Raw genomic sequence first — 22,812 nt, 5'->3', positions numbered from 1 at the left:
CTAGTCAGACCACATTTAGAGGATTGTGAGCAATTTTGGGCCCCATACCTCAGGAAGGATGTACTGGCCCTGGAGCAGGTTCAAAGGAGGGTCACGAGAATGATCCCAGGAATGAAAGTCTTAACATATGAGGACCATTTGAAGACTCTGGGTCTATACCCGATGGAATTTAAAAGGACGAGGGGGGATCTAATTGAAACTTACAGAATACTGAATGGCCTGGACAGAGTGAATGTTGGGAGGATGTTTCCATTGGTAGGAGAGACTAGGATCCAAGGGCAAAGCTTTAGAGTAAAGGGAAGACCCTTTAGAACACAGATGAGGAGAAATTTCTTCAGCTAGAGAGTGGTGAATCTATGGAATTCGTTGCCACAGAAGGCTGCAGAGGCCAGGTCATTGAGTATATTTAAGATGGAGATAGATAGATTCTTGATTGTCAAGGGGATCAAATGTTATGAGGAGAAAACAGGAGAATAAGATTGAGAAATTATCAGCCATCATTGAACGATGGAGCAGACTCAATGGGCTGAATGGCCTAATTTCTGCTCCTTTGTCTTAGTCTTATATGCCCAACATGTGACTCCAGGCCCACAATGGCCCACAGCAATGTGATTGACTCTTAATTGTTCTCAGGGCAATTAAGGATGGGCAATAAATGCTAGCCTAGCCAGTAATGTCCTCATCACATGAATGAATAAAAAAAAAGTTGATGTGTAGTGCTGAATCTCCTAATTATTCATGAATACAGATAACCTCATAAACATTATGTGTTTTCAAGAAGGAGGTATATATGACTCTTGTGGCTAAAGGGATCAAGGGATTTGGGAAGAGAGGGGTTAAGGTATTGAGCTCAATGATCCATCCCGATCATGTTGAATGGTGGAGCAGGCTCAAGGGGCCAAATGGTCTACTCCTGCTTCTATCTTCTATGTTTCTATGAGGGCTGATGTTGTTTGAAATTTCAGAGTTTCAGGAAGGCCATGATGTCGGAAGTGTGCTTTCAGGCTTTCTACAATCAGACTGAGGTCAACTGCTCAGTAGTCTGAATCGTCATTTGTGATGAGATATTCTGTTCCAGAAACAATAACATTGTCTACTACAAGCTTCATCCAGGGGAAGTTCTCTAGTTTGCTCAGCTTGATATTTGTTATAAGTGCTACACTGGCTGTTATGGTTGTTAATCTCATTGTTTATGTTTGACCATTTGAGCACTCTCTTGCCTTCCTCAAGATGGACTCAGTTCCTTGATGGCTTGTATGGATGTGCTTCAGATATCCTGCCTCATCTCTTGTTTCTTTGTGCGTTCTTACTTGGCCATTTTGGGTTATTACCTTATCTCTGTATATCCAATATTCTTTTACAGCAACAACATAACCTTGATGGTTTCAGAACATCTCTTCATCGCAACATCCTATAGCACTTGAAGAGTTGCATCTCCTTATGTAGTTTGTTTGATGTGAGCAAGACCCTTGTCTGTCAGGTTCAACGGGCTACATGTTGTGCGAAAACCTATTCACCAGCCCCTGAGTGAGGAGGATGAGGCTGTCAACTCAAAAGCCAACTGCCCCACAGCAGTAATATGCTCGGAGCAATCTTCACTGATTTACAGTGGGTCTTTCACTCCCATCTTCCACTCCAAAGTATACCTGGGCCTTTTCTGCAGTGGGATGTATTTTACCAGCAAAAGCAACAGATTGGTCCATACTTTTCTTTGCCCCAGTCTGAACAATTATTTAGTTTTCAAATTACTAGGGCAAAATCTCTAGAAGTTTAGACTTCACTCACCCACCGCACCATGCGGTAAGTAGATATTTTCTAATCTGCCTTTTTTTTGTGCCTTTATCAATGTTGTACAGTAAGGTTCATGTATTCTTAAACACCAATCAACTTGTTCAAAATATGACTTGTAAAAAGTTGTGTTCACACATCACCACTAAATACAATAGCTATCACTAGATTTTTAAAAAGTGCTGGGGAAACTAATGGAGCTAAAAATGGTTAAGTCCCCTGGACCTGAAGAGATGCATCCTAGGTTTTAAAAGAAATAGCTGGGGAGATAGTTGATGCTCTGTTATCTTGGAAAAGTGTCACAGGATTGGAAAAACGGCCACTGTAGCACCTTTGTTTATAAAGGGATGAAGACAAAAAGCAGGTAAATTTCGGCCAGTTAGCTTAATGTCTGTCATGGGGAAAACATGCATCCTTGTAAATCTTTTCTGAACCCTTTCAAGTTTCACAACATTCTTCCTATAGGAGGGAGACCAGAATTGCATACGGTATTCCAAAAGTGGCCTCACCAATGTCCTGTATAGCCACAACATGACCTTCCAACTCCTGTACTCAATGCACTGACCAAAAAAGGCAAGCAGACCAAACACTTTCTTCACTATCCTATCTATCTGCGACTGCACTTTCAAGGAACTATGAACCTGCACTCCACAATCTCTTTGTTCAGCAACACTCCATCATACCTTATCATTAAGTGTATAAGTCCTGCCCTGATTTGCCTTTCCAAAATGCAACACTTCAGATTTATCTAAATTAAACGTCATCTGCCACTCCTTGGTCCATTGGCCAATCTGATCAAGATCACTGTCCACTACACCTCCAATTTTGGTGTCATCTGCAAACTTACTAACCATACCTCCTATGTTCACATCAAAATCATTTAAATATTACTTAAATGGAAAAAGACTGCAGAAAACTATAGCACAGAGGGGTTTGGGAGTGCTTATGCATAAATTACAAAAAGCTAGCATCCAAATTAAGGGGATAATAGGGAAGGCAAATGGAATGTTGGCCTTTGTTTCAAAAAATGGAGTGTAAAAATAGGGAGGTCTTGCTAAAGCTATACAAGGCACTAGTCAGACCACAGCTGGAATACTGTGAGCTGTTTTGGAAACCTTAACTAAGAAAAGATACAGGCATTGAAGACAGTCCAGAAAAGGTTCATTAGGTTGATCTTGGATAGTGAGGGACTGTCTTACGAGGAGATGTTGAGTAGGTTGTGCCTGTACTCGTTAGAGTTTAGAAGAATGAGAAGTGACCTCATTGAAAGATACAAGATTTGGATGGCATTTGAAAAGGTGGATGTGGAAAGATTGTTTGCCGTTCTGGAAAAGTCTACGACCAGAAGGCATAATCGCAGAAGAAGGGGCTGCCATATTAAGACTGAGATGAGAAAGAATTTCTTCTCTCAGAGGGTAGTGAAACTGTGGAAATCTTTAATACAGAGGGTGGACTGTTAAGTATATTCAAAGCTGAGCTAGACAGATTTTTAATCAGTAAGAGAATCAAGGGTTATGGGAAAAGGCAGGAAAGTGGTGTTAGAGATTATCAGATCAGCCATGTTCTCATTGAATGGTGAAGTAGACAAGATGGGCTGTATGGCCAACTTCTGCTCCTTCATTTTTTGGTCTTGTGACCTTAATATAGGGGACTGTTAAAGGCACTTTAATGAGATATGACAGAAATTACAACTGTCAGCCCAATGTTTTTTCACCTGCCACTAAACCAGGTCCTTGAATATTCATACATCTGTGAGTCAGGTCCTGTCCTGACTTTCACTTACCCATAGTGAACGCAGGATATCAAGCACACAGCTTGATTTCTCATCCAGCCACTCCTTCTCTGCAGAGGGAAGGCAGAAATTTTAGAACACCTCTGCTAAATTCAGTTCGTGGATTGAGACCAGGACCTTCCTGTACCTCTGTCCTTTAGCACAGCAGCAAACATTTACTGTCTTCAACAACTGCAATTTTATAATCAAGTGTGCAGAGTGCGTTTATGAAAGAAAGTTACGGGAATGCTCCTGAATTCCTATTATGTAATCCCGGCAGGCAAAGCAAGGCACTGGGAACACTGAAGATGGAAATTTCCTCTAGTGATTATGTTTTTCTCAGAGTTATGTATCTTTCTGTGCGTTGCTTTACAAAGCAACTTGCTATTTCTTTGAAAGCTAATATGCAGAAAAAAATTGCACTCTGTAAATACACCAAATACCGAACACCTTGAAGTTGTATAATGAATTTGTTTTCTAATAGGTTAAAGCTGTTGTTCTGGATCCAAGATATGAGTTCAATGTCGAAAAAACCCTCACAAAGACTGATGTTCGCAAGCTCATCACGGTAACCACTTAACTAAGCTAATGTTGCCTGTGTGAAAATTCATCAGGGGGATCAGTATTTTGCCCACTTTGATTTTCTTCCTTTTCTTGTCCTTCACATTAAAATGGTAATTTACGCGGAATTACAATCCCATTTCCTTCATACGTTATTTAGGTGAAAATTTTGCATGTGAGCTTAAGTAGTGATTGGAGATGAACTATTCACCTAAGAAGCTTTCACAGTTGACCCCTTTGCCTTGTCGACCTGCATTCCATTACAAGAGGTGACACGTTCTGATTATGAGGATGAAGTGAAGTGATTACAGTACGTCACTGAGCAGACCACTGTGGCGGTGATTACGAGTACCATGTAACCATCACTTTGCTACATTACCAGGAAACGTTAATTTACCCTGGTTCAAATAAAGGCAGCAGAGGGCACTGTAAGTGGGATCATAGCAAGGTCAATTTTAGCATGTCAACCATGTCCCTCCACTATACCTTCACTGAGTTCAACCAACTGAATGCATACGAGGGATATAACCGGTCAGGTGTATACTTAGCAGTACAGCACAACAGAGTGATTTTATTGACCAAGGTAGCAAGTGAGTTCAAAAAATTTTAAAGGCAGCAATCTTTTAAAATATGTTAAAAAGAGAGATTGTGTTTGCAAAATTTAAGAGCTGTAACCTTTTGTAGAAGGATATAAAGCCCTAGACCCAACCATCTTCAGCTGCTTCAAAAATGACCTTCATAAAGTCCAAAGTGAGGATATTTGCTGATGATTGCACAATGTTCAGCACCATTCACGAATCCTCAGACAGCAAGCAGTCTATGACCAAATGCAGCAAGACCTGGGCAATATCCATGTTTGGGCTGAAAAGTGGCAAGTAACATTTGAGCCACACAAATGCCAAGCAATGACCACCTTCCCTTGACATTCAATGGTGTTACCATTATTGAATCCCTGTCAACATCTGGGGTATACACTGACCAGAAACTGAACTGCACTAACCATGTAAGTACAGCGATCACAAAATCAGGTCAGAGGCTAGGAATCCCACACTCCCTTCCTGTCTCCCCAATACCTGTACATCATCTCTAAGGCACATGTCAAATGTGATGAAATATTCCCCACTTGCTTGGATTAGTTCAGCTCCAAAAACGCTCAAGAAGCTTGACACCATCCAGTACAAAGTAGTCTGCTCGATTAGTACTATATCCACAAACTTCCACTCCCGCCATTACCATACTGAGTAGCTACTGTGTACCATCAACAAGATGCACTGCCAGTTCACCAAAGATCCTTAGATAACACCTTCCAAACACATGACCATGTCAGTCTAGAGGACAAGGGCAGCGGATACATGGGAACACCACCACCTGCAAGTTGCTCTCCAAGCCACACACCATCCTGATTTGAAAATATGTCATTGTTCCTTCAGTGTTTTTTTGCTCAAAATCCTGGAATTCCCTCCCTAAATGGCGTTGTGGGTCTGCCTGCAACACATGGACTGTAACAGTTCAAGAAACATAGAAGGTAAGTGCGGGGGAGGCCATTCGGCCCATTCTTCACGATCATGACTGATCATCCAACTCAATAGCCTAATCCTGCTTTCTCCCTTTGACCCCATTCACCTCAAGTGCTATATCTAGCCGCCTCTTGAATACATTCAATGTTTTGGCATCAACTACTTCCTGTGGTAATGAATTCCATAGGCTCACCACTCTTTGGATGAAGAAATGTCTCCTCATCTCTGTCCTAAATGGTCCAACCCGAATCCTCAGGCTATGACCCTAGTTCCCCACCATCAGGAACATCCTCCCTGCATCTACCCTGTCTTGTCCTGTTAGAATTTTATACATCTCTAATGAGATCCCCCCTCATTCGTCTAAACTCCAGCGAAAACAATCCTAACCGAGTCAATCTCTTCCTCTTATATCAGACCCACCATCCCTGGAATCAGCCTGGTAAACCTTCGCTGCACTCCCTCGAGAACAAGAGCATCCTTCCTCAGAAAAGGAGACCAAAACTGCACTCAATATTCCAGGTGTGGCCTCACCAAGGCCCTGTATAATTGCAACAACACATTCCTGCTCCTGTACTCGAAACCTCTCGCAATGAAGGCCAACATACCATTTACCTTCTTTACCACCTGCTGCACCTGCATGCTTACCTTCAGCGACTGGTGCACAAGGACACCCAGGTCCCACTGCACACTCCCCTCTCCCAATTTACAGCCATTCAGGTAGTAATCTGCCTTCTTGTTTTTGCTTCCAAAGTGAATAACCTCACATTTATCCAAATTATACTGCATCTGCCATTGACTTGCCCACTCACCCAACCTGTCCAGATCATGCTGAAGGATCTCTGCATCCTTGTCAGGGCAATAAATGCTGACCCAGCCAGTGCTTCCTACATCCCATGACTGAAGTAAAAAAAAGTATAGAAATCCAATGAGTTACAAGTTAATTAAGACACCAGGGATCATAAATGCATGACCACCACACCATGTTTTGGTCACTGATGGGAATGAATGGTTAAACGCCTGATGCTGTCTAACTCCTCAGAGGCTAAATTTAACTTAACCTGTCTAGCAGGTATAGGGAGGACAAATTGAGTTCAATACATGGAAGAGTAAAATCAGGCAGGGTACAGATGAAAACAAAAAACAGAAGTTGCTGGAAAAGGTCAGCAGGTCTGGCAGCATCTGTGAATCAAAAATCAGAGTTAACGTTTCGGCTCCATCTCTGAGGAAGGGCCACCGGACCCGAAACGTTAACTCTGTTTTTTTCTCCATAGGTGCTGCCAGACCTGCTGAGCTTTTCCAGCAATTTCTGCTTTTCTCCCCCCCTGATTTACAGCATCTGTAGTTCTTTCAGTTTTTATGCGGTACAGATTAAGCTGTTTTCTCTCTCCTTTGAGTTTTCTCTGCCGCAGCTTTTTAAACTGATTGTGTCTGGGTTATTCCCTGGCTGTCGATTTAGCCCATCCAAATGTGAAGCATTTTTCAACCAGTCTTTTCTAATCCTCCCAATCCCGACTGCTCTAAGTTACCTCTGACAGGCAGAGTTCAGGAGGTGACACATTCTGATTATGAGGATGAAGTGAAATGATTACGGTATGTCACTGAGCAGCCCACTGTGGGTGTGATTACGAGTACCATGTAACCATCACTTTGCTACATTACCAGGAAACATTAATTTACCCTGGTTCAAAAACAGGGGAAAAGGCAGGGGAGTGTAATTAGCTATACTGCTCGTGCAAAGAGACAGCATGAACAGGATAGGCCAAATGGCCTTCCTGCCTCTATACTGTACAAACCACTGAGTTAATATTTGGTAATTATTGGTTATTTTATCTGGGCTGCTTGACACTGACCTTTTCAAGTATCCTGCCAAATCAGCTAAATAGTCCCTATTGCATTCATTTTCCCAGGCTATGTCTTCCCTTTCACTTTCCTGATTCAGGAGCATTTAGCCCTGAGGAGTTTCCTTCCCTTTACTGGTGTTCTATTTCCCAACAATATTCTTATTAGCTGACTAGAGAAGTGAGTCACGCTGCGGCAGAGGCAGAAACCGATATTACCAGATTACCCTCTTTCTGCTTGCAGCAGAAAAGCAGAAACAAACTACAATTTTCACTTGTTGTAAACCATTGAGGATCCCACAGGGGTTGCCAGATTGCATACATTGAAACATATAGGATTCAAAAGGGACTTGACAGGGTAAATGCTGAGAGGATGTTTTCCCACATGGTACAGTCCAAGACCAGAAGTTGCAGAATAAAGGGGTGCCAATTTAAGACTGAGATGAGGAGGAATTTCTTCTCTCAGATGGTTGTGAGTCTTTGGAACTCCTTGCCACAGACAGCTGTGGGGCCAGAGTCCTTGTGTATATTTAAGGCTGAGATAGGCGATAGATTCTTGATTTATAGGGGAATCAAGGGTTATGAGGAAAAATGCAGGAAATTGAATGTGAGAAATGTCAAATCATCTACGATCCTATTGAATGGTGGAGCGAGCTCAGGGGTATACTCCTATTCCTACTTCTTATGATTTTATGATGCTTGCAATAACTAAGTGGGAAAGAAAGTTAGATAGGGTCAATGCACTATTGGTTCTTAAATTTTGTTTACTCACTTGACCATTTAACATGTTAAAGGTGCTAGAAAAATGCAAGTCATTGTTTTTGGTGTGCACATGGAATGATGGATTCATAATGATACCAAAGGACAACATTTGGCCCATCAAATCCATATAAGTTATGTACCACCTAATCTTAAAACCTGAACTCACAAGCCCGGATACATTACCTGATTGTTTTCTGTCACACAGCGAGGAACAAGTTAACTAACCTTGTGTCCAAAGGGCCACTTTTCTACTGCATGTTCCTGGCATCTTGCTGTGTTTATATTGAACATAAATCAGCACTTAAGGGGTCCAACTGTGGATTTTCTAGCCTAAATGGATAGTTCAGGATAATTTTTATTTCAATTTTGCTTTGTAACAAGACCATCAATGCTTATTTTCTAGACTTGCGTGGACAGATTGCTTGAAACACAACGGTCATCTCTTGACACAATCAAGATGCAAGTTTATTTCGATATGAATTATACAAGTAGAGGTCAGTTTCCCTTGTCACCTTTTTCAGGCAAACTGCTTTAAATAGTTCGGTAGATTGAAATTGCTAAGCTTGAAGTCAATTTTCCCTTGGGCTGTAGTGCTTTTCTTTATATCTCATGCATTTGGGCTCTCTCAGCATTCTGATCTCTCCATTTCATATTTGCAAGGGTCAAACATTTTGAAAAGTAACGTACTCCCCATTCTTTTTAGCTGTTTCAGAATGTACCAATCAAATTTCAGACCAATTACTTAGAGACCTGCTCACCCTTATCTCTAAGCAGTGCTTAGCAGGTCAAGTGGCATCCATAAAAACATCAGCAGTGAACATGTCAAGTGTTTGTCCCTTCCCTCAAGAGAACTATGAAGTGACCTTGTCCCTGTAACCTGTCGTTGGATATGGACACCACATTCTGATATCCCCTTAAACATATCTTTTTGCAGAGACACAAATAAAATGTCTATCCAATAACATTTTCTACTTGAACTGCTTTGTCTGCCACTCTGACAATATATTAATAATAATCTAATCCTCCATCTGGTAGAATGGGTGAGCTTTGAGAGGCATTTGCTGCATTGAGGTTCCAAGTATAGTATGAAGAAGATAGAGATAACAAGGTGTAGAGCTGGATGAACACAGCAGGCCGAGCAGGAAAGCTGACGTTTCGAGTTTGGACCCTTCTTCAGAAATGGGGGAGGGTAAGGGGATTCTGAAATAAATAGGGAGAGAGGGGGAGGCGGATGGAGGATAGATAAAGGAGCAGATAGGTGGAGAAGAGACAGACAGGTCAAGGAGGCGGGGATGGAGCCAGTAAAGGTAAGTGTAGGTGGGGAGTTAGGATGGTGGTTGGTCAGTCAAGGGAAGACAGACAGGTCAAGGAGGCGGGGATGAGGCTGGTAGGTAGGAGGTGGAGGTGGGGGTTGAGGTGGGAGGAGCAGATGGGTGGGAGAAATGACGGACAGGTTAGGGAGGCGGATACGAGCTGTGCTGGTTTTGGGATGCGGTAGGGGGAGGGGAGATTTTGAAGCTTGTGAAGTCCACATTGATACCATTGGGCTGCAGGGTTCCCAAGGGAAATATGAGGTGCTGTTCCTGCAACCTTCGGGTGGCATTGTTGTGGCACTGGAGGAGGCCCAGGATGAACATGTCATCCAAGGAGTGGGAGGTATGAAGAAGGTTTTGTCAGACTTTGAAACAGTAGATGTTTAGAGCACAGAAGTAGCTCATTCATCCCTTTAATTTTTGAGCTGCGTTTTCGCACAAGGAATCCAAAATAAATCCTAATGCTGTCTTCACTCCCCCGAATCGTGCTTCTACCTTTGCCTCAAATTTTTGTACATCCTTCCCTTTAAAATTTAGCACTCCTTCTTAACCATTCTCTGGAACAGTGTCTTCGAAAGTCTTACAATCCTGTCTGGAAAGAATATTCTCTTAATCTCTTCTCACTGTCTCATTGACAACTGCTCATTCAATGCACCCCAGACAAAGAGAATCGACATTCTCTATTCACACAATCAAATCCTCCAGAATATTATAAACCTCAAAGGCTGGTGTGAGGTTCAGCATGTCTAAAGATAGGTGAGAGGAGTAAAAAGAAAAGTCCGGGTGTTAAAAAAAAGATAAAGATGTTTTGAGTACTCTATAAATTTACAGGAAGTAATAACAAAACACGCATTTTGAAATGAAGCAGGAGAGATTTTTAAAAAAAGCTTTACATTTAATTTGCCTGTGCCTGTCTTTGAAGTGTGATATGTCAGAAAGTGTGGGAAATACTCCATCAGTGTGTATAAGCAAGTTTGGGGACAGTCTCTGAGGTAAGAATTACATACAAGAATGCATGTCCCAACAGAAATAACACAAATCAGTTGTAAGTACCCATTTTAATTAAAGTATACAGTACAGCAGCAATTACAGGACCTGGCTACAAGCTTGTGAAGTTATTCCAGGTCATAGAGTCTTTATTTTTAGAATTTTAGAACACAACTTTTACTTCATACTTTTCAAATCAACTTCATGCCAATTCCCAATTTTTCCAAGCCAGGCAGCATCTGAAGGAAAGGAGGAGTCGACATTTCGGGTATTACCCTTCTTCAGCTGACTGCTCCTTTCCTCCAGATGCTGCCTGGCCTGTTGTGTTCTTGCAGCCTCCTGTTTGTCTACCTTGGATTCTAGTATCTGCAATTTTTTTGTCTCCATCCAATCTTTCCAAACCCATTAAGTTGTAACCAATGAACCATGTAATAAAAGTGGCAAGTGTAGAACTGCTGAGAGCAAAAAAAGAAACACCCATTCACATGTCTTCCTTTCGAAAATGGAACTTGCTGTGCCCACACCCTGATAGAAGTGCCAATTGGACAGGCCACTGAAGCATCAATAACAGAGACTTCAGCGCTTCATACGTCTTGAAGATATCAAGCAAGTAAAGTCAACAATTTAGTTTAGTTTTCAAAACAGATACCCGTGATAAGCTAATTCTTTTGTTGACCTGGGCGCACCCCAAGCCTCATTTTGAGAGGATAGGGAGTCATTGAAGGCATTTAGAGAGACATCAGTCAGCACCGAGTTGGCATAGAAAGTATAATGGGCCATGGGTGTGTTTGGTGGAAGGAGCAGGGAGTGGGGAGGGGGAATGTGTGCATGATATGGCATATATTGGAGAATGGACAGGTGGTGGGTTGGGGTGGAGTTGGAGTTGGGGGTTTGGGGGTAGGGACTGTCCAGTGAGGTGTGGGAGGGCCTAAAGCCTTCTAAACAACTAGGGCAAAGTTCCAGAGAAGAAAGGTGGACCTTCTAACCAACCCACATTGGCATTCACCCACGAACCTGTAGCCAGGTCCTGCACTGTGTACTTTAAGCAAAATGGGTACTTACAACTGATTTGTATTATTTCTGATGGAACATGCGTTCTTGTATATAATTCTTACTTCAGAGACTGTACCCAAACTTGCTTATACACACCGATGGAGTATTTCCCACACTTTCTGACATATCACAATTAAAAGTGAGGGTGTTGCTCTAGGAGTCCTTAACATTGACTCTGGACCCCATGAAGTCTCACGGCTTCAAGTTAAACATGGACAAGGAAACCTCCTGCTGATTACCACATACCGTCCTCCCTCACCTGATGAATCAGAACTCCTCAATGTTGAACAACACTTAGAGGAAGCACTGAGGATGGCAAGGGCACAACATGTACTCTGGGTGGGGGATTTCAATGTCCACCACCAAGAGTGGCTCGATAGCAGCACTACTGATCGAGCTGGTCAGTTCCTAAAGGACATAGCTGCTAGAGTGGGTCTATGGCAGGTGGTGAGGGAACCAACAAGAGGGAAAACCATACTTGATCTCATCCTTATCAATCTGCCAGCTGCAGTTGCATCTGTCCATGACAGTAACGCTAAGCGTGACCATTGCACAGTCCTTATGGAGACAAAGTCCCACCTTCAGATTGAGAACAACCTCCATCGTGTTGTGTGGCACTATCATTATGTCAATGGGACAGACTTCCCACAGATCTAGCAACTCAAGACTGGGCATCCATGAGACGCTGTGGGCCATCAACAGCAGCAGAATTGTACTCCAGCACAATCTGTAACCTCATGGCCCAGCCTATCCCCCACTCAACCCATTACCATCAAGCCAGGGGATCAACCCTGGTTCAATGGAGAGTGTAGGAGGGCATGCCAGGAGCAGCACCAGGCATACCTGAAGATGAGGTATCAACCTGGTGAAGCCACCAAGCAGGACTACTTACACACCAAACAGCGAAGGAAGCAAATGATTGACAGAGCTAAGTGATTGCACAACCAATGGATCAGACCTAAAATCTGCAATCCTGCCACATTCAGTTGTCAATGGTGGTGGACAATTAAACAACTCACTGGAGGAGGAGGCTCCACAAATATCCCCATCCTCAATGATGGAAGAGCCCAGCACATCAGTGCAAAAGATAAGGCTGAAGTATTCGCAGCAAGCTTCAGCCAGAAATGCCGAGTGGTTGATCCACCTCGGCCTCCTCCAGTGGTCCTCAGCATTACAGATACCAGTCTTCAGCCAATTCGATTCACTCCACGTGATATCAAGAAACAGTTGGAGACACTGGATACTGCAAAAGCTATGGGCCCTGACAACATTCCAGCAATAGTACTGAAGACTTATGCTCCTGAACTTGCTGCTCCCTTAGCCAAACTGCTCCAGTACAGTTACAACACTAGTATCTACCCGACAATGTGGAAAATTGCCCAAGTATGTCCTGTGCACAAAAAACAGGACAAACCCAACCTGGCCAATTACCGCCCCATCAGTCTCCTCTCAATCATCAGTAAAGTGATGGAAGGTGTCATCAACAGTGCTATTGAGCAGCAGCTGCTCAGCAATAACCTGCTCAGTGACGCCCAGTTTGGGTTCTGCCAGGACCACTCAGCTCCTGACCTCATTACAGCCTTGGTTCAAACATGGACAAAAGAGCTGAGTTCCAGAGGTGAGGTGAGAGTGACAGCCCTTGACATCAAGGCTGCATTCGACTGAGTGTGGCATCAAGGAGCCCAAGCAAACTGGAATCAATGGGTATCAGGGGGCAAAATCTCTGATAGTTGGAGTCATACCTGACACATGGAACATGGTCATGGTTATTGGCGGTCAATCATCTCAGCTCCAGGACATCTCTGCAGGTGTTCCTCAGGGTAGTGTCCCAGATTCAACCATCTTCAGCTGCTTCATCAATGGCCTTCCCTCCACCATAAGGTCGAAGGTGAGGATGTTCGCCGATGATTGCACAATGTTCAGCACCGTTCATGACGCTTCAGGTACTGAAGCAGTCCATGTTCACATGCAGCAAGATCTGGATAATATCCAGGCTTGGGCTGACAAGTGGCAAGTAACATTGGTGCCACACAAATGCCAGGCTATGACCATCACCAATAGGAGACAATCTAACCACTGTCCCTTGACATTCAATGGTGTTACCATTACTGAATCCCCCATTATCAACATCGTGGGGATTACCATTGACCAGAAACTCAAATGGACTCACCACATTAACAGAGTAGATACAAAAGCAGGCCAGAAGCTGGGAATACTGCGGCGAGTAACTCACCTCCTGACTCCTCAAAGCCTGTCCACCATCTACAAGGCACAAGTTAGGAGCATGATGGAATACTCCTCACTAACCTGGATGAATGCAGCCCCAACAACACTGAAGAAGCTTGACACCATACAGGGCAAAGCAGCCCACTTGATTGGCACTACATCCACAAGCATCCACTCCCTCCACCACTGATGCTCAGTAGCAGCAGTGTGTACTATCTGCAAGATGCACAGCAGAAATTCACCAAAGATCCTCAGACAGCACCTTGCAAACCCACGACCACTTTCATCTAGAAGGACAAGGGCATCAGATATATGGGAACACCACCACCTCCAAGTTCCCCTCCAAGCCACTCACCATTCTGACTTGGAAATATATTGCCGTTCCTTCACTGTCGCTGGGTCAGAATCCTGGAATTCCTTCCCTAATAGCACTGTGGGTCTGCAGCAGTTCAAGAAGGCAGCTCACCACCACCTTCTCAAGGGCAACTAGGAATGGGCAAGAAATGCTGGCCAGCCAGCGATAACCACATCCCATAAATGAATAGGGAAAAAAAACTCACTGACTGCTTTTCCTTTGGGATCAGCAGACATGAGTCCACCTGCAGTCAAGCAAAAGAGGGTGGTAATGAGACAAAAGAGAAACAGAAGATGGGTCAGAAGGAGGTTTAACTGGAATAGCAGAATGATCAACAGTAGATGCTCTCTGATCAAATGGGGGCAGAAGTTATGATCTAAAATTGTTGAATTATAGAAAGCTATAAAGTACTCAATCAAAATTTAAGATACTGCTCTGAGCAAGCAATGAGTTTGATGGGAACAGCGTGGGATGCTGAGAAGAGAGAGGGCAGGGTGAGGGTGTAGTGGAATATTAAAGTGACAACCATCTGAAATATAAGACCTGTGGACTTAACATAGGTGTTCTGCAAGTCAGGCACCAAGTATGGATTTGGTGTCCCCAGGGTAAAGGGACCGTATCATAAGCATCAAATACAGAATATTACGTTAAAACAAGTACAAACCAGTAGCTGTGTCACCCAGAAGTGGTGTTTGGGCCCTAGACCGTGAGAAGGGAATGGATAAAAATGTAGATGTTGTATCTCCTGCAATTGCACAGGAAGGTGCTGGGGGTGATTGAGGAGTCAACTGAAGTATCATGGAGAAAGTTGTACCTTTAACATAATGAGAGGAAAAGGGAAGGAAAGATGGTTGGTATCAGCACCACACTGGAAGTGGTAGAACTAGCAGAGGAAGATCTGTTAAATGTGGAGGTCAGTGGAATGGAAGGTGAGGACAAAGGGAACCTTATCCTAGTTCTGGAAGGGAAGGGAAAGGGTGAGACCAGAAATGTGTGAAATAACACACAGTTCAGGACCCTGTCAACAACAGTGGAAGGGAATCCTTGGCTGACTGCAAAAAAACAATTTATCCTGGTCACTCAAACTTCTTGGGTTAATGTTCATACTTTCCGTACAATAATAAATGGGACCATGAAAAATGATGCAGAAAAATTGCAAATATCTTTGTATATATTGTTACCACGTTTTGCGGAATTCCAAATTAACACTGAGCTGTTTACATTTCCTCACTACAGCGGAATTTCTGGCTGAGCATCGCACTGTCTTGGAATCTAGGTTGGCCCCAGTATGCAGAGAAATCACAGATAGTCGCGCGAGGACACGGGATGAATTGGAATGTCTTTACCGTAAAATTGTAAGCTACATGCTGCTTCATTCAGGCCTTGGATCTCCCACTGAAATAGGTGTAGTGAGAGAGGCAACTGGTAGGTGATTTAATTTCTCTTCACGTTTTACTATGTAGCATAAACTTGAATGTAATCAAATATTCTTAACACCCTCCATGGAAGTGAAAACTGACATGGAACCATGTATTCTAAGAGGTGACTGGAAGCATGCCCAAAGTAGTCCATTTTGAAAGGAGTGAGATAGGTAGGCAGGCAGAAAAGCTTAGGGCAGTGCTTCTTGAATTGGGGCCCAGGACACCAAATAGGGTCACAATCTAAAATTTGGAGGTTCTGAGGCAGCAATGACAGCCATGGAGTTCTGAGCAAGTAATCACAGCTGTTTCTCCTGCTCTGACAGTTCTCAGACAGAGCTTACAACAACTTTCAGGCCTTGAGATAGGAGTCACAGAGGGAAAGGATTCAGGAGCACTGATTTACGGAAAGCATTTCAAAGTTTGGATTAAGATAGATAAAGGCATAGGAAGCAAAGGCAAAGGACAGAGGATGAAGGGGAAGCTATGGTCAAAAATGGATTCTATGTATTAATATAGAAGGCTGGAGGAGATTGCAGTGGAGGGGGGTTCTTTTACAGCATTTTGATTGAAGCTAAGGATTTTGTTATCAAAGCACTGATGGGTAGGGAGTTAATGCTGGAGATGATAAAACTTAGCGTAGGTTCGGAAGAACTTCAAATTAATTGTTCATACATTTGTAGAGTATGGGGGACTGATAAGGAAAATATTAGATTACTCAAACTTGGAGGTGATGAAATAACAATGGAAGGATTTCAGCATCAGTGTGGGTGTGGTAGAATTTGAGATCAGTCAAATATTGGAAATGAGCAGGTTTGCATGGTAAGCACCTCGGATCCTGGCTGAGATTAGCTTTGAAGTTTAACTTGGATTCATATAGGACACTAAGGTTGTGTCCAGCTCAAGCAAACATTTGAGGATCGGGATGAGATAAACCATGGAGACTGAACTGGAGCAAGTTCTTACCCACATGTGACTTTGATGCCTGATCAAATGCCCAATGACTCATCTCAGTGTAGATTCTGAAGTCAGGGCTGGTTGGAAAATTAATGCTGGACGTCATCACCATATCTGTAAAGCATGTGGATGGTGGGCTCAAGGAGCAACATGTGGATGACAAAAAATGTCCCAAGTATGGAGTCTTAGAGTGTTCACAGGTCCACCTGGAGCAAGCAGGAGGGATGATGCTTAACTGAAATAAGCCACTCACGGAGAATGCTGGACTATTAGTGAGAACTACAAAGCAGCAATCTTAATCAGATATTGTTTGTAGGTTGTGATTTGACAAGCTAGGGCAGACATTTTATAGGTGGCACACTTTTCAAAGCGTTGATGGGGAACACCAATCTCCACCAATGCCTGCTGTCCCAGAGTGATTAAAACTGCTTGTGCTCCGACAATGTTAATGGGCTGAAGGTCCAAACTCGACCGGGTGGCTGGCAGTTCCATCGCCCCAGAACTGATGAGGAGTGGAACAGCAAGCAGACCCCAGATTGCAGCTTTTGCTGCGCTATCTCTCTGTCAATAATATCCTTCCTGAAGTATTTTTACCTATGACATGATGTCTTGTTGACTTTTCTTTGCTTAGCTGCTCTGCAAAGTGTTTTTCCACAAGTGGAACTGGGTACCTTTCTTGCCCTCACAAAAAAGGACAAGGAGCGACAGTTGAATGAACTAAGCATGATTGTCACTGGCATTCGGCTGTTCAATAAGAACTGTAAGAAGGGTGGTGAAGGCATTGATGACTGTAAGTATTGCAAAAAAGATTTCAAACCACCTTGTGGCTGTTTAGTTAGGCTTTTAAATTTGACTGTTAAAATTCTAAAGTAAAAATTCTCTAAATTAAACATTTTGAACATTAATAGATAAACCCTGTATTTAATTTCAATGTAAAATTCCATTTGTTTGATTTTGAGCTGTCCAAGTATATGCAGTTAACCATTTGTAAGGAATTTTTAGATTCTTAAGTTTGTTAAGGAGCAGAGTTTGGATACGATACATTAGTTAATTGGGCAAAGAAAACATACAACCTATGACATTTGAGGATGGCCCATTGATAATAGGGGAGGAACATGAAATTGGCACAGAATGTATCAATTGTTGTGAAGGCAGTGTTTTACTCTACAGCCAAAGTGCTGGGGAACACCCTCAATCTCTTTTGGTTCACTTTCTTTCTGAAGAAGACTGTTGTCTGACAAGGACTACCCTCAGACTCTGAGCACTTGTTGCTGTACCCTGTTTCAAGGGGCTGTATCAATCACATGTTCCACATGATATCAGATGACTGTTGCCCCCTTGCCCACATCCATCTGTCTGTTAGTTGCCATTCCTTCTAAGAACAAAACTTCCTATTTTGCCAAAACACTGCATCGATAGTAGGATATGTACGGAGCTGCCAAGTTTCCTTGATGTCACCTTAATTGAACATTGTGCCCTTGGGGATCCTGATGGTGAAAACTAATTCCTGCTGTAAAAGCACTTAAAAAATCTCAGCAACGTGGCTGACTCTAAACTGCCCTCTAAGCAATTAGGGAAGAGCAATAAACACTAGTCTGGCCAGCAATGCACATATTTTGTGAATGAATTTGTAAAAAAAAATCAAAGTTTATTACACACAAGTAAATAAAATCAAAATTATATGAGATGTTTTGGAAAGATCTTATTGTAACAAGCAAAAGATCCAACCCCTTTTGCCCAGCCATGTCGTTTATGGACACTCAACCCCCATGAAGTATCACAGCTACTCTCTACTCTAAAATTTCTGACTCAGCTGACAAAGTCGCAAACAGTGTCCTTTCAATGAATTTCTGCACATTCACCAGCTCTGGTTTTCTTTATAAACATTTTCTTCCCAAGCCACATACAGACTTTTCCTCACTAACGCTAAGAAAATCTCAGGGCTTTTCCCATGACTTTGAGTACCATTAGGCTGCTAAACAACTTACCTGGTGATGTGGATCTTTCCTTCTGAACTGGACTCATTTCTGCTTCTGTGCCCTCTATCTGTCTCCCACTGGGTTATAGATCTCAGGTTAATAAACTCTTCAACCATTATCTCATCAGGTAGCTGGTCTGGTCATTTAGCTTAAGTCACGTGATATTTTGGAAATTGCTGTTTAACGCACTATTTAGAAAATAGTTCCTGACCCGCGTTAAAAAATTCACCCTCATAGAACTAAAACCGAAAACCCATAAACCTCTACTTTAGAACCAAGTTCCTAAATAATAGTTTGTTATGAACTGTCATTCCCCCATGGCTGCAACTTACTTCCAAATTGTTACTCTCATGCCAACTTTCACTATAATTATCTGAAGTTACTTCCGTGTAATTGAAATACATTTGCAAACACAGTGCCCGCCATTCTAAATGAAGCTGTGCCAGCAACCAAACAAAATGTTGAGTCTGAGCTACAAGCCACGCAGCAGCTTATCTACCATTATACAGCTATTATCGAGAGGCTGGAGAAAAGCAGAGCACAATGGTATGAAGAAGATGGGTTCCATGATAAACTGAAGGAAGCTTTATACAACGTGAGGCAGCATGAGGTCTTTCTACACATTATTGTGGTAGGATGTTATTTTAAGTGTTATTATGCATTTATTATGATTGTAATGGAAGAAACATACTTTTCATTTCTTTCAATTTTAAATGGAAATTGGACTAAAGTTTTTTTCTCTATTTTTGGCATTATCACGTCCCTGCCACCTCTTTTGCTTTTATCTCTGCATCCCTTTTCCTGTGTAAAGTGATCTTTTGGAAATGTGCCGTTTGGAAAGAAATGTTGTGTTCGAAATTTTGGTCTGGGCCACTGGCAAGAAGAACTCATAGAAACGGCTGGAATTTAGGGCAGAATTAAATTCGCTTACTTTGTTTGACTTCTTGGTTGACAATTTCCAGTGGGAACAGAAGGAGCAGTTAATTTTCCCACCTCCCCAATTCAAGGGACTGTGTTTTTGTAGGTGTGTCCCTGGGCCACCCAAGGAATTGCATTCATTCCACCTGTATAAGCTTCAGCAGCATTCTCAAAGTCTTTTGAAAGGCACCATACCTTCACAGTCTCCCTTTGGAGCTGAAACCCTCTCTGCAGGATCTTTTCTTGAACCTGGAAAAAGCCTGGAGAATTCCCAGGAGAATTGCAGCATTGGCAGAGTCTCTTTGCTAACCAGGAATTGATAATAAATTACCTTTGAAGAGGGCGGTGGATTCTCACTCTGGCACTATTGAGTTGGCCCAAAGGAAATGAAGTCCATAATCTCCAATTTAAGACCATAATAAGATTAATTGTAAAGCATATGTAATTGCTCTGTTATGCCATTCCCCACCTTTTCTAGCTTTCTCCTTTTCTCTAAGCAACAGAAATTGTAGATTATGTTTATTGACCCTTATTAAGGGTCTTTCTTTTCATGTCGAATCAAGGCAACGGGGGAATGTTGGTTATTTTCTCTCTCCTCTATTATAAACCTTTGATTCCTTTTACTTCTGTTTTCCTAATAAAGAACCTCACCCACCCTAGGGCAGAGACCTTCATATACTTTCCATCAAATGCCTAAGGCCCTTTTATAGATCATAGATCAGAGAATCATACAGTACAGAAGAGGCCTTTCGGCCTATTGAATCTGAACGTCCAAAAATGTACCACTATCTGCACTAGTCTCACTTCCCAGCACTTGGCCCATAGTCTTGAACGTTATGACACTTCAAGTGCTAATCCAAATATCTTTTAAAGATTATGAAGTTTCCCATCTCAACAAACTTCCCAGGCTGTGCATTCCAGACACACCCACCACCCCCCTATCCCAGGTGAAAAAAAGTTTTCCTTGTTTTCCTTAACTGCAATCTGAAACTTCTGCCTTTCAGTTTAAAATTATGCTCCCTTGTTCTTGACACTTCAATATTTTTATTCACCATATCCATACATTTTGTAACCTTCTGCACCTCAATCAGCTCCTCCCTCAACCTTCTCTGCTCCAAAGAAACCAGTCTGAGCTTATCCTACCTCTCTTCATAGGTGAAATGCTCCATCTCAGGTAACATCCTAGTAAATTTGCACCCTCTCTGGTACAAGCCGATAGTGTGGTGACCAGAACTCACATATTACTCCAGCTGTAGCCTAACCAGAATTCTATACAGCTCCAACATCACCTCCCTGCCCTTATAATCTATGCCACAGCTGATAAAAGCAAATGTCCTGTATGCCTTCTTAACTAGCCTATTAACCTCTCCTGCCACCTTCAGGGATCTATGAACTAGCACCCCAAGATCCCTACATTCCTCTGGGCTTCCCAGAGTTCTGCCATCTAATGAATATTCCCTTTTCTCCTTCCTCCTTCCCAGGTGCATCACCTCACATTTATCAGGGTTAAATTCCATCTGCCACTGCTGTGTCCATCTGACTAATCCATCTATATCCTCCTGTAACCTAGCACCTTCCTTCTTGCTGTCAAACACCCAGCCAATCTTTGTGTCATCCCCAAACTTACTTATCATCCCTCCAACATCCTGAACTACATCATTTATGGATATCACAAACTATAATGGACCCAGCATTGATCTGTATAGTATGGCACTGCGCAGATGGTTTCCAGTCACACAAACAGTCTTCCATTGCCACTCTCTGTCTCCTCACACTGTCCCAATTCTGGATCCATCTTGCCAAGTTGGCCTGGATCCCATGAGCTTTTAACTTCCTTAATAGACTCCCATCTGGAACCTTGTCAGAGGCCTTGCCCATAGAAGCTCTGAGGGACTCTCAAAAAGAACACCGTCTCAGGATATCATGGCAGGAAGAGTTTAGATTCTGGCCTTTCCCTACTGCCCCTCAGTAATGATGACCCCATTTAGTCCCTCAGCTTTTGGTGCTGGATCTTGGAATATGCCAGACTGCAGCACTTGTTCGAGAACAGCTTCTTGCACTGGAAGACAAGGTAGTTTTGGAAAGACCACCTTTCATTGAGTTGATGGTCCTTGAGGTGCAATTGATGTTTGTCTTAATGTGATTCCAAGGGAACAACCAGTTGAGCGCAAAGCCCTGGATCGTAGAACTGCTTGGAACGAACCTCAACAAAAAGCATTGCATCGCTCTCCATAAGAAAGCCTCAGATACTCGCCCCTGGTCCGTCCAGTTGGCAAGACATCCACAGCCTTCTGTTCGATTCCACGAATGTTATGACTTTGACAAAAACCTGGTTCACAGGTGACAACACTCAAACCAGACTGAAACAACTCTACCTGATCACACTTTCTATCCTTACCTGTGTCCAAACCATCATAGTGATAAGTGTGGCGCTTACCATCAACTTACATCATGGCTGTTACCCCGATGCATTTGGCATTTTTTCCATTCCATTTAATTTATTTCCATCCATCACAAAGCAGATATATTAGGCCAGTGTTTGAATATCATTTAGAAGGAGTCTTGAATATGGTCAGGGAAAGCTGGGAGATTTGATCAACTATTTATGTGTGTCCAACTTTATCTATATTAGCACAGTAAAAGTTTTGCTCATTTTTTAAAAACTGATGCTTTCTTTCATTCAAAACATTTTAATTCTTCCCTTTTCAGACTGCCTTTGCCTGCCCTTCATTACCAGCTGCCGTTCTAGATTTTGCACTCTCTTCAATGCCAAGCTGGCAATAGCGGCATGTTTTGCACTATCAGCTTTCTGAATTAATGTGGGGCAATGTCGGGTTATGAACATGGCATGAGCATCACACCAAGTCTTTCATCTGGATATTGTGCCCTGTTCACTGCCTGATTTTGCCCAAAACCCAAAATCTCCCCCTCCCCCTTCGTAGATCCCAGTATTTTGATGATATAGTGTATGTTTAGAAGTATTGCACAATGGGTTAGGCACTTCTGACTGCTTTTAATAACTTAATCTGGTTCTTGTTTCCTCCACAGACTGAAATCGTCACATGCGCTAAACAGGTAGAACTGCTGGAGCATCAATTAGAGAGACAAATGTTGGAGCTGAACGATGTAGTCAAGTCAAAGGCAGCTGTACCCACCGCACAAGTCTATGTGAGTGTTTTATGAAATTTGTTTCTCCCATTAAACTTCTAGAACTCAGGTACAAATGCATCTTTGGTTTGCATTTCCACTTAAAGCAAAAAGGAACAAAAGAATCATTTGAAAAAGAGAATGATAGCTTGTTATCACAAGTTCTTCACCCTTGACCGTGATGCAGAATGGTGACAGCGACAGGAGAATTTTCATAGAATT

The 22,812-nt window shown here is 42.6% G+C and overlaps 1 protein-coding gene across 1 annotated transcript in view; it reads left to right on the top strand.

The window, feature by feature from the left end:
- Window positions 1-22,812, top strand: part of cfap206 (cilia and flagella associated protein 206) — a 44,600-nt gene that overhangs the window by 3,388 nt on the left and 18,400 nt on the right. Inside the window, exons 3-8 of the mRNA XM_020510051.2 lie at window positions 4,044-4,127; window positions 8,641-8,731; window positions 15,408-15,596; window positions 17,178-17,336; window positions 18,942-19,156; window positions 22,492-22,611. Coding sequence (XP_020365640.2) covers window positions 4,044-4,127; window positions 8,641-8,731; window positions 15,408-15,596; window positions 17,178-17,336; window positions 18,942-19,156; window positions 22,492-22,611 — 858 coding nt within the window. The remainder of the gene's footprint in view (window positions 1-4,043; window positions 4,128-8,640; window positions 8,732-15,407; window positions 15,597-17,177; window positions 17,337-18,941; window positions 19,157-22,491; window positions 22,612-22,812) is intronic.

Source organism: Rhincodon typus, chromosome 5, assembly GCF_021869965.1.
Source record: "Rhincodon typus isolate 14 chromosome 5, sRhiTyp1.1, whole genome shotgun sequence".
Taxonomy (NCBI): Eukaryota; Metazoa; Chordata; class Chondrichthyes; order Orectolobiformes; family Rhincodontidae; genus Rhincodon; species Rhincodon typus.
This window is presented reverse-complemented; position numbering and strand designations above follow the sequence as displayed.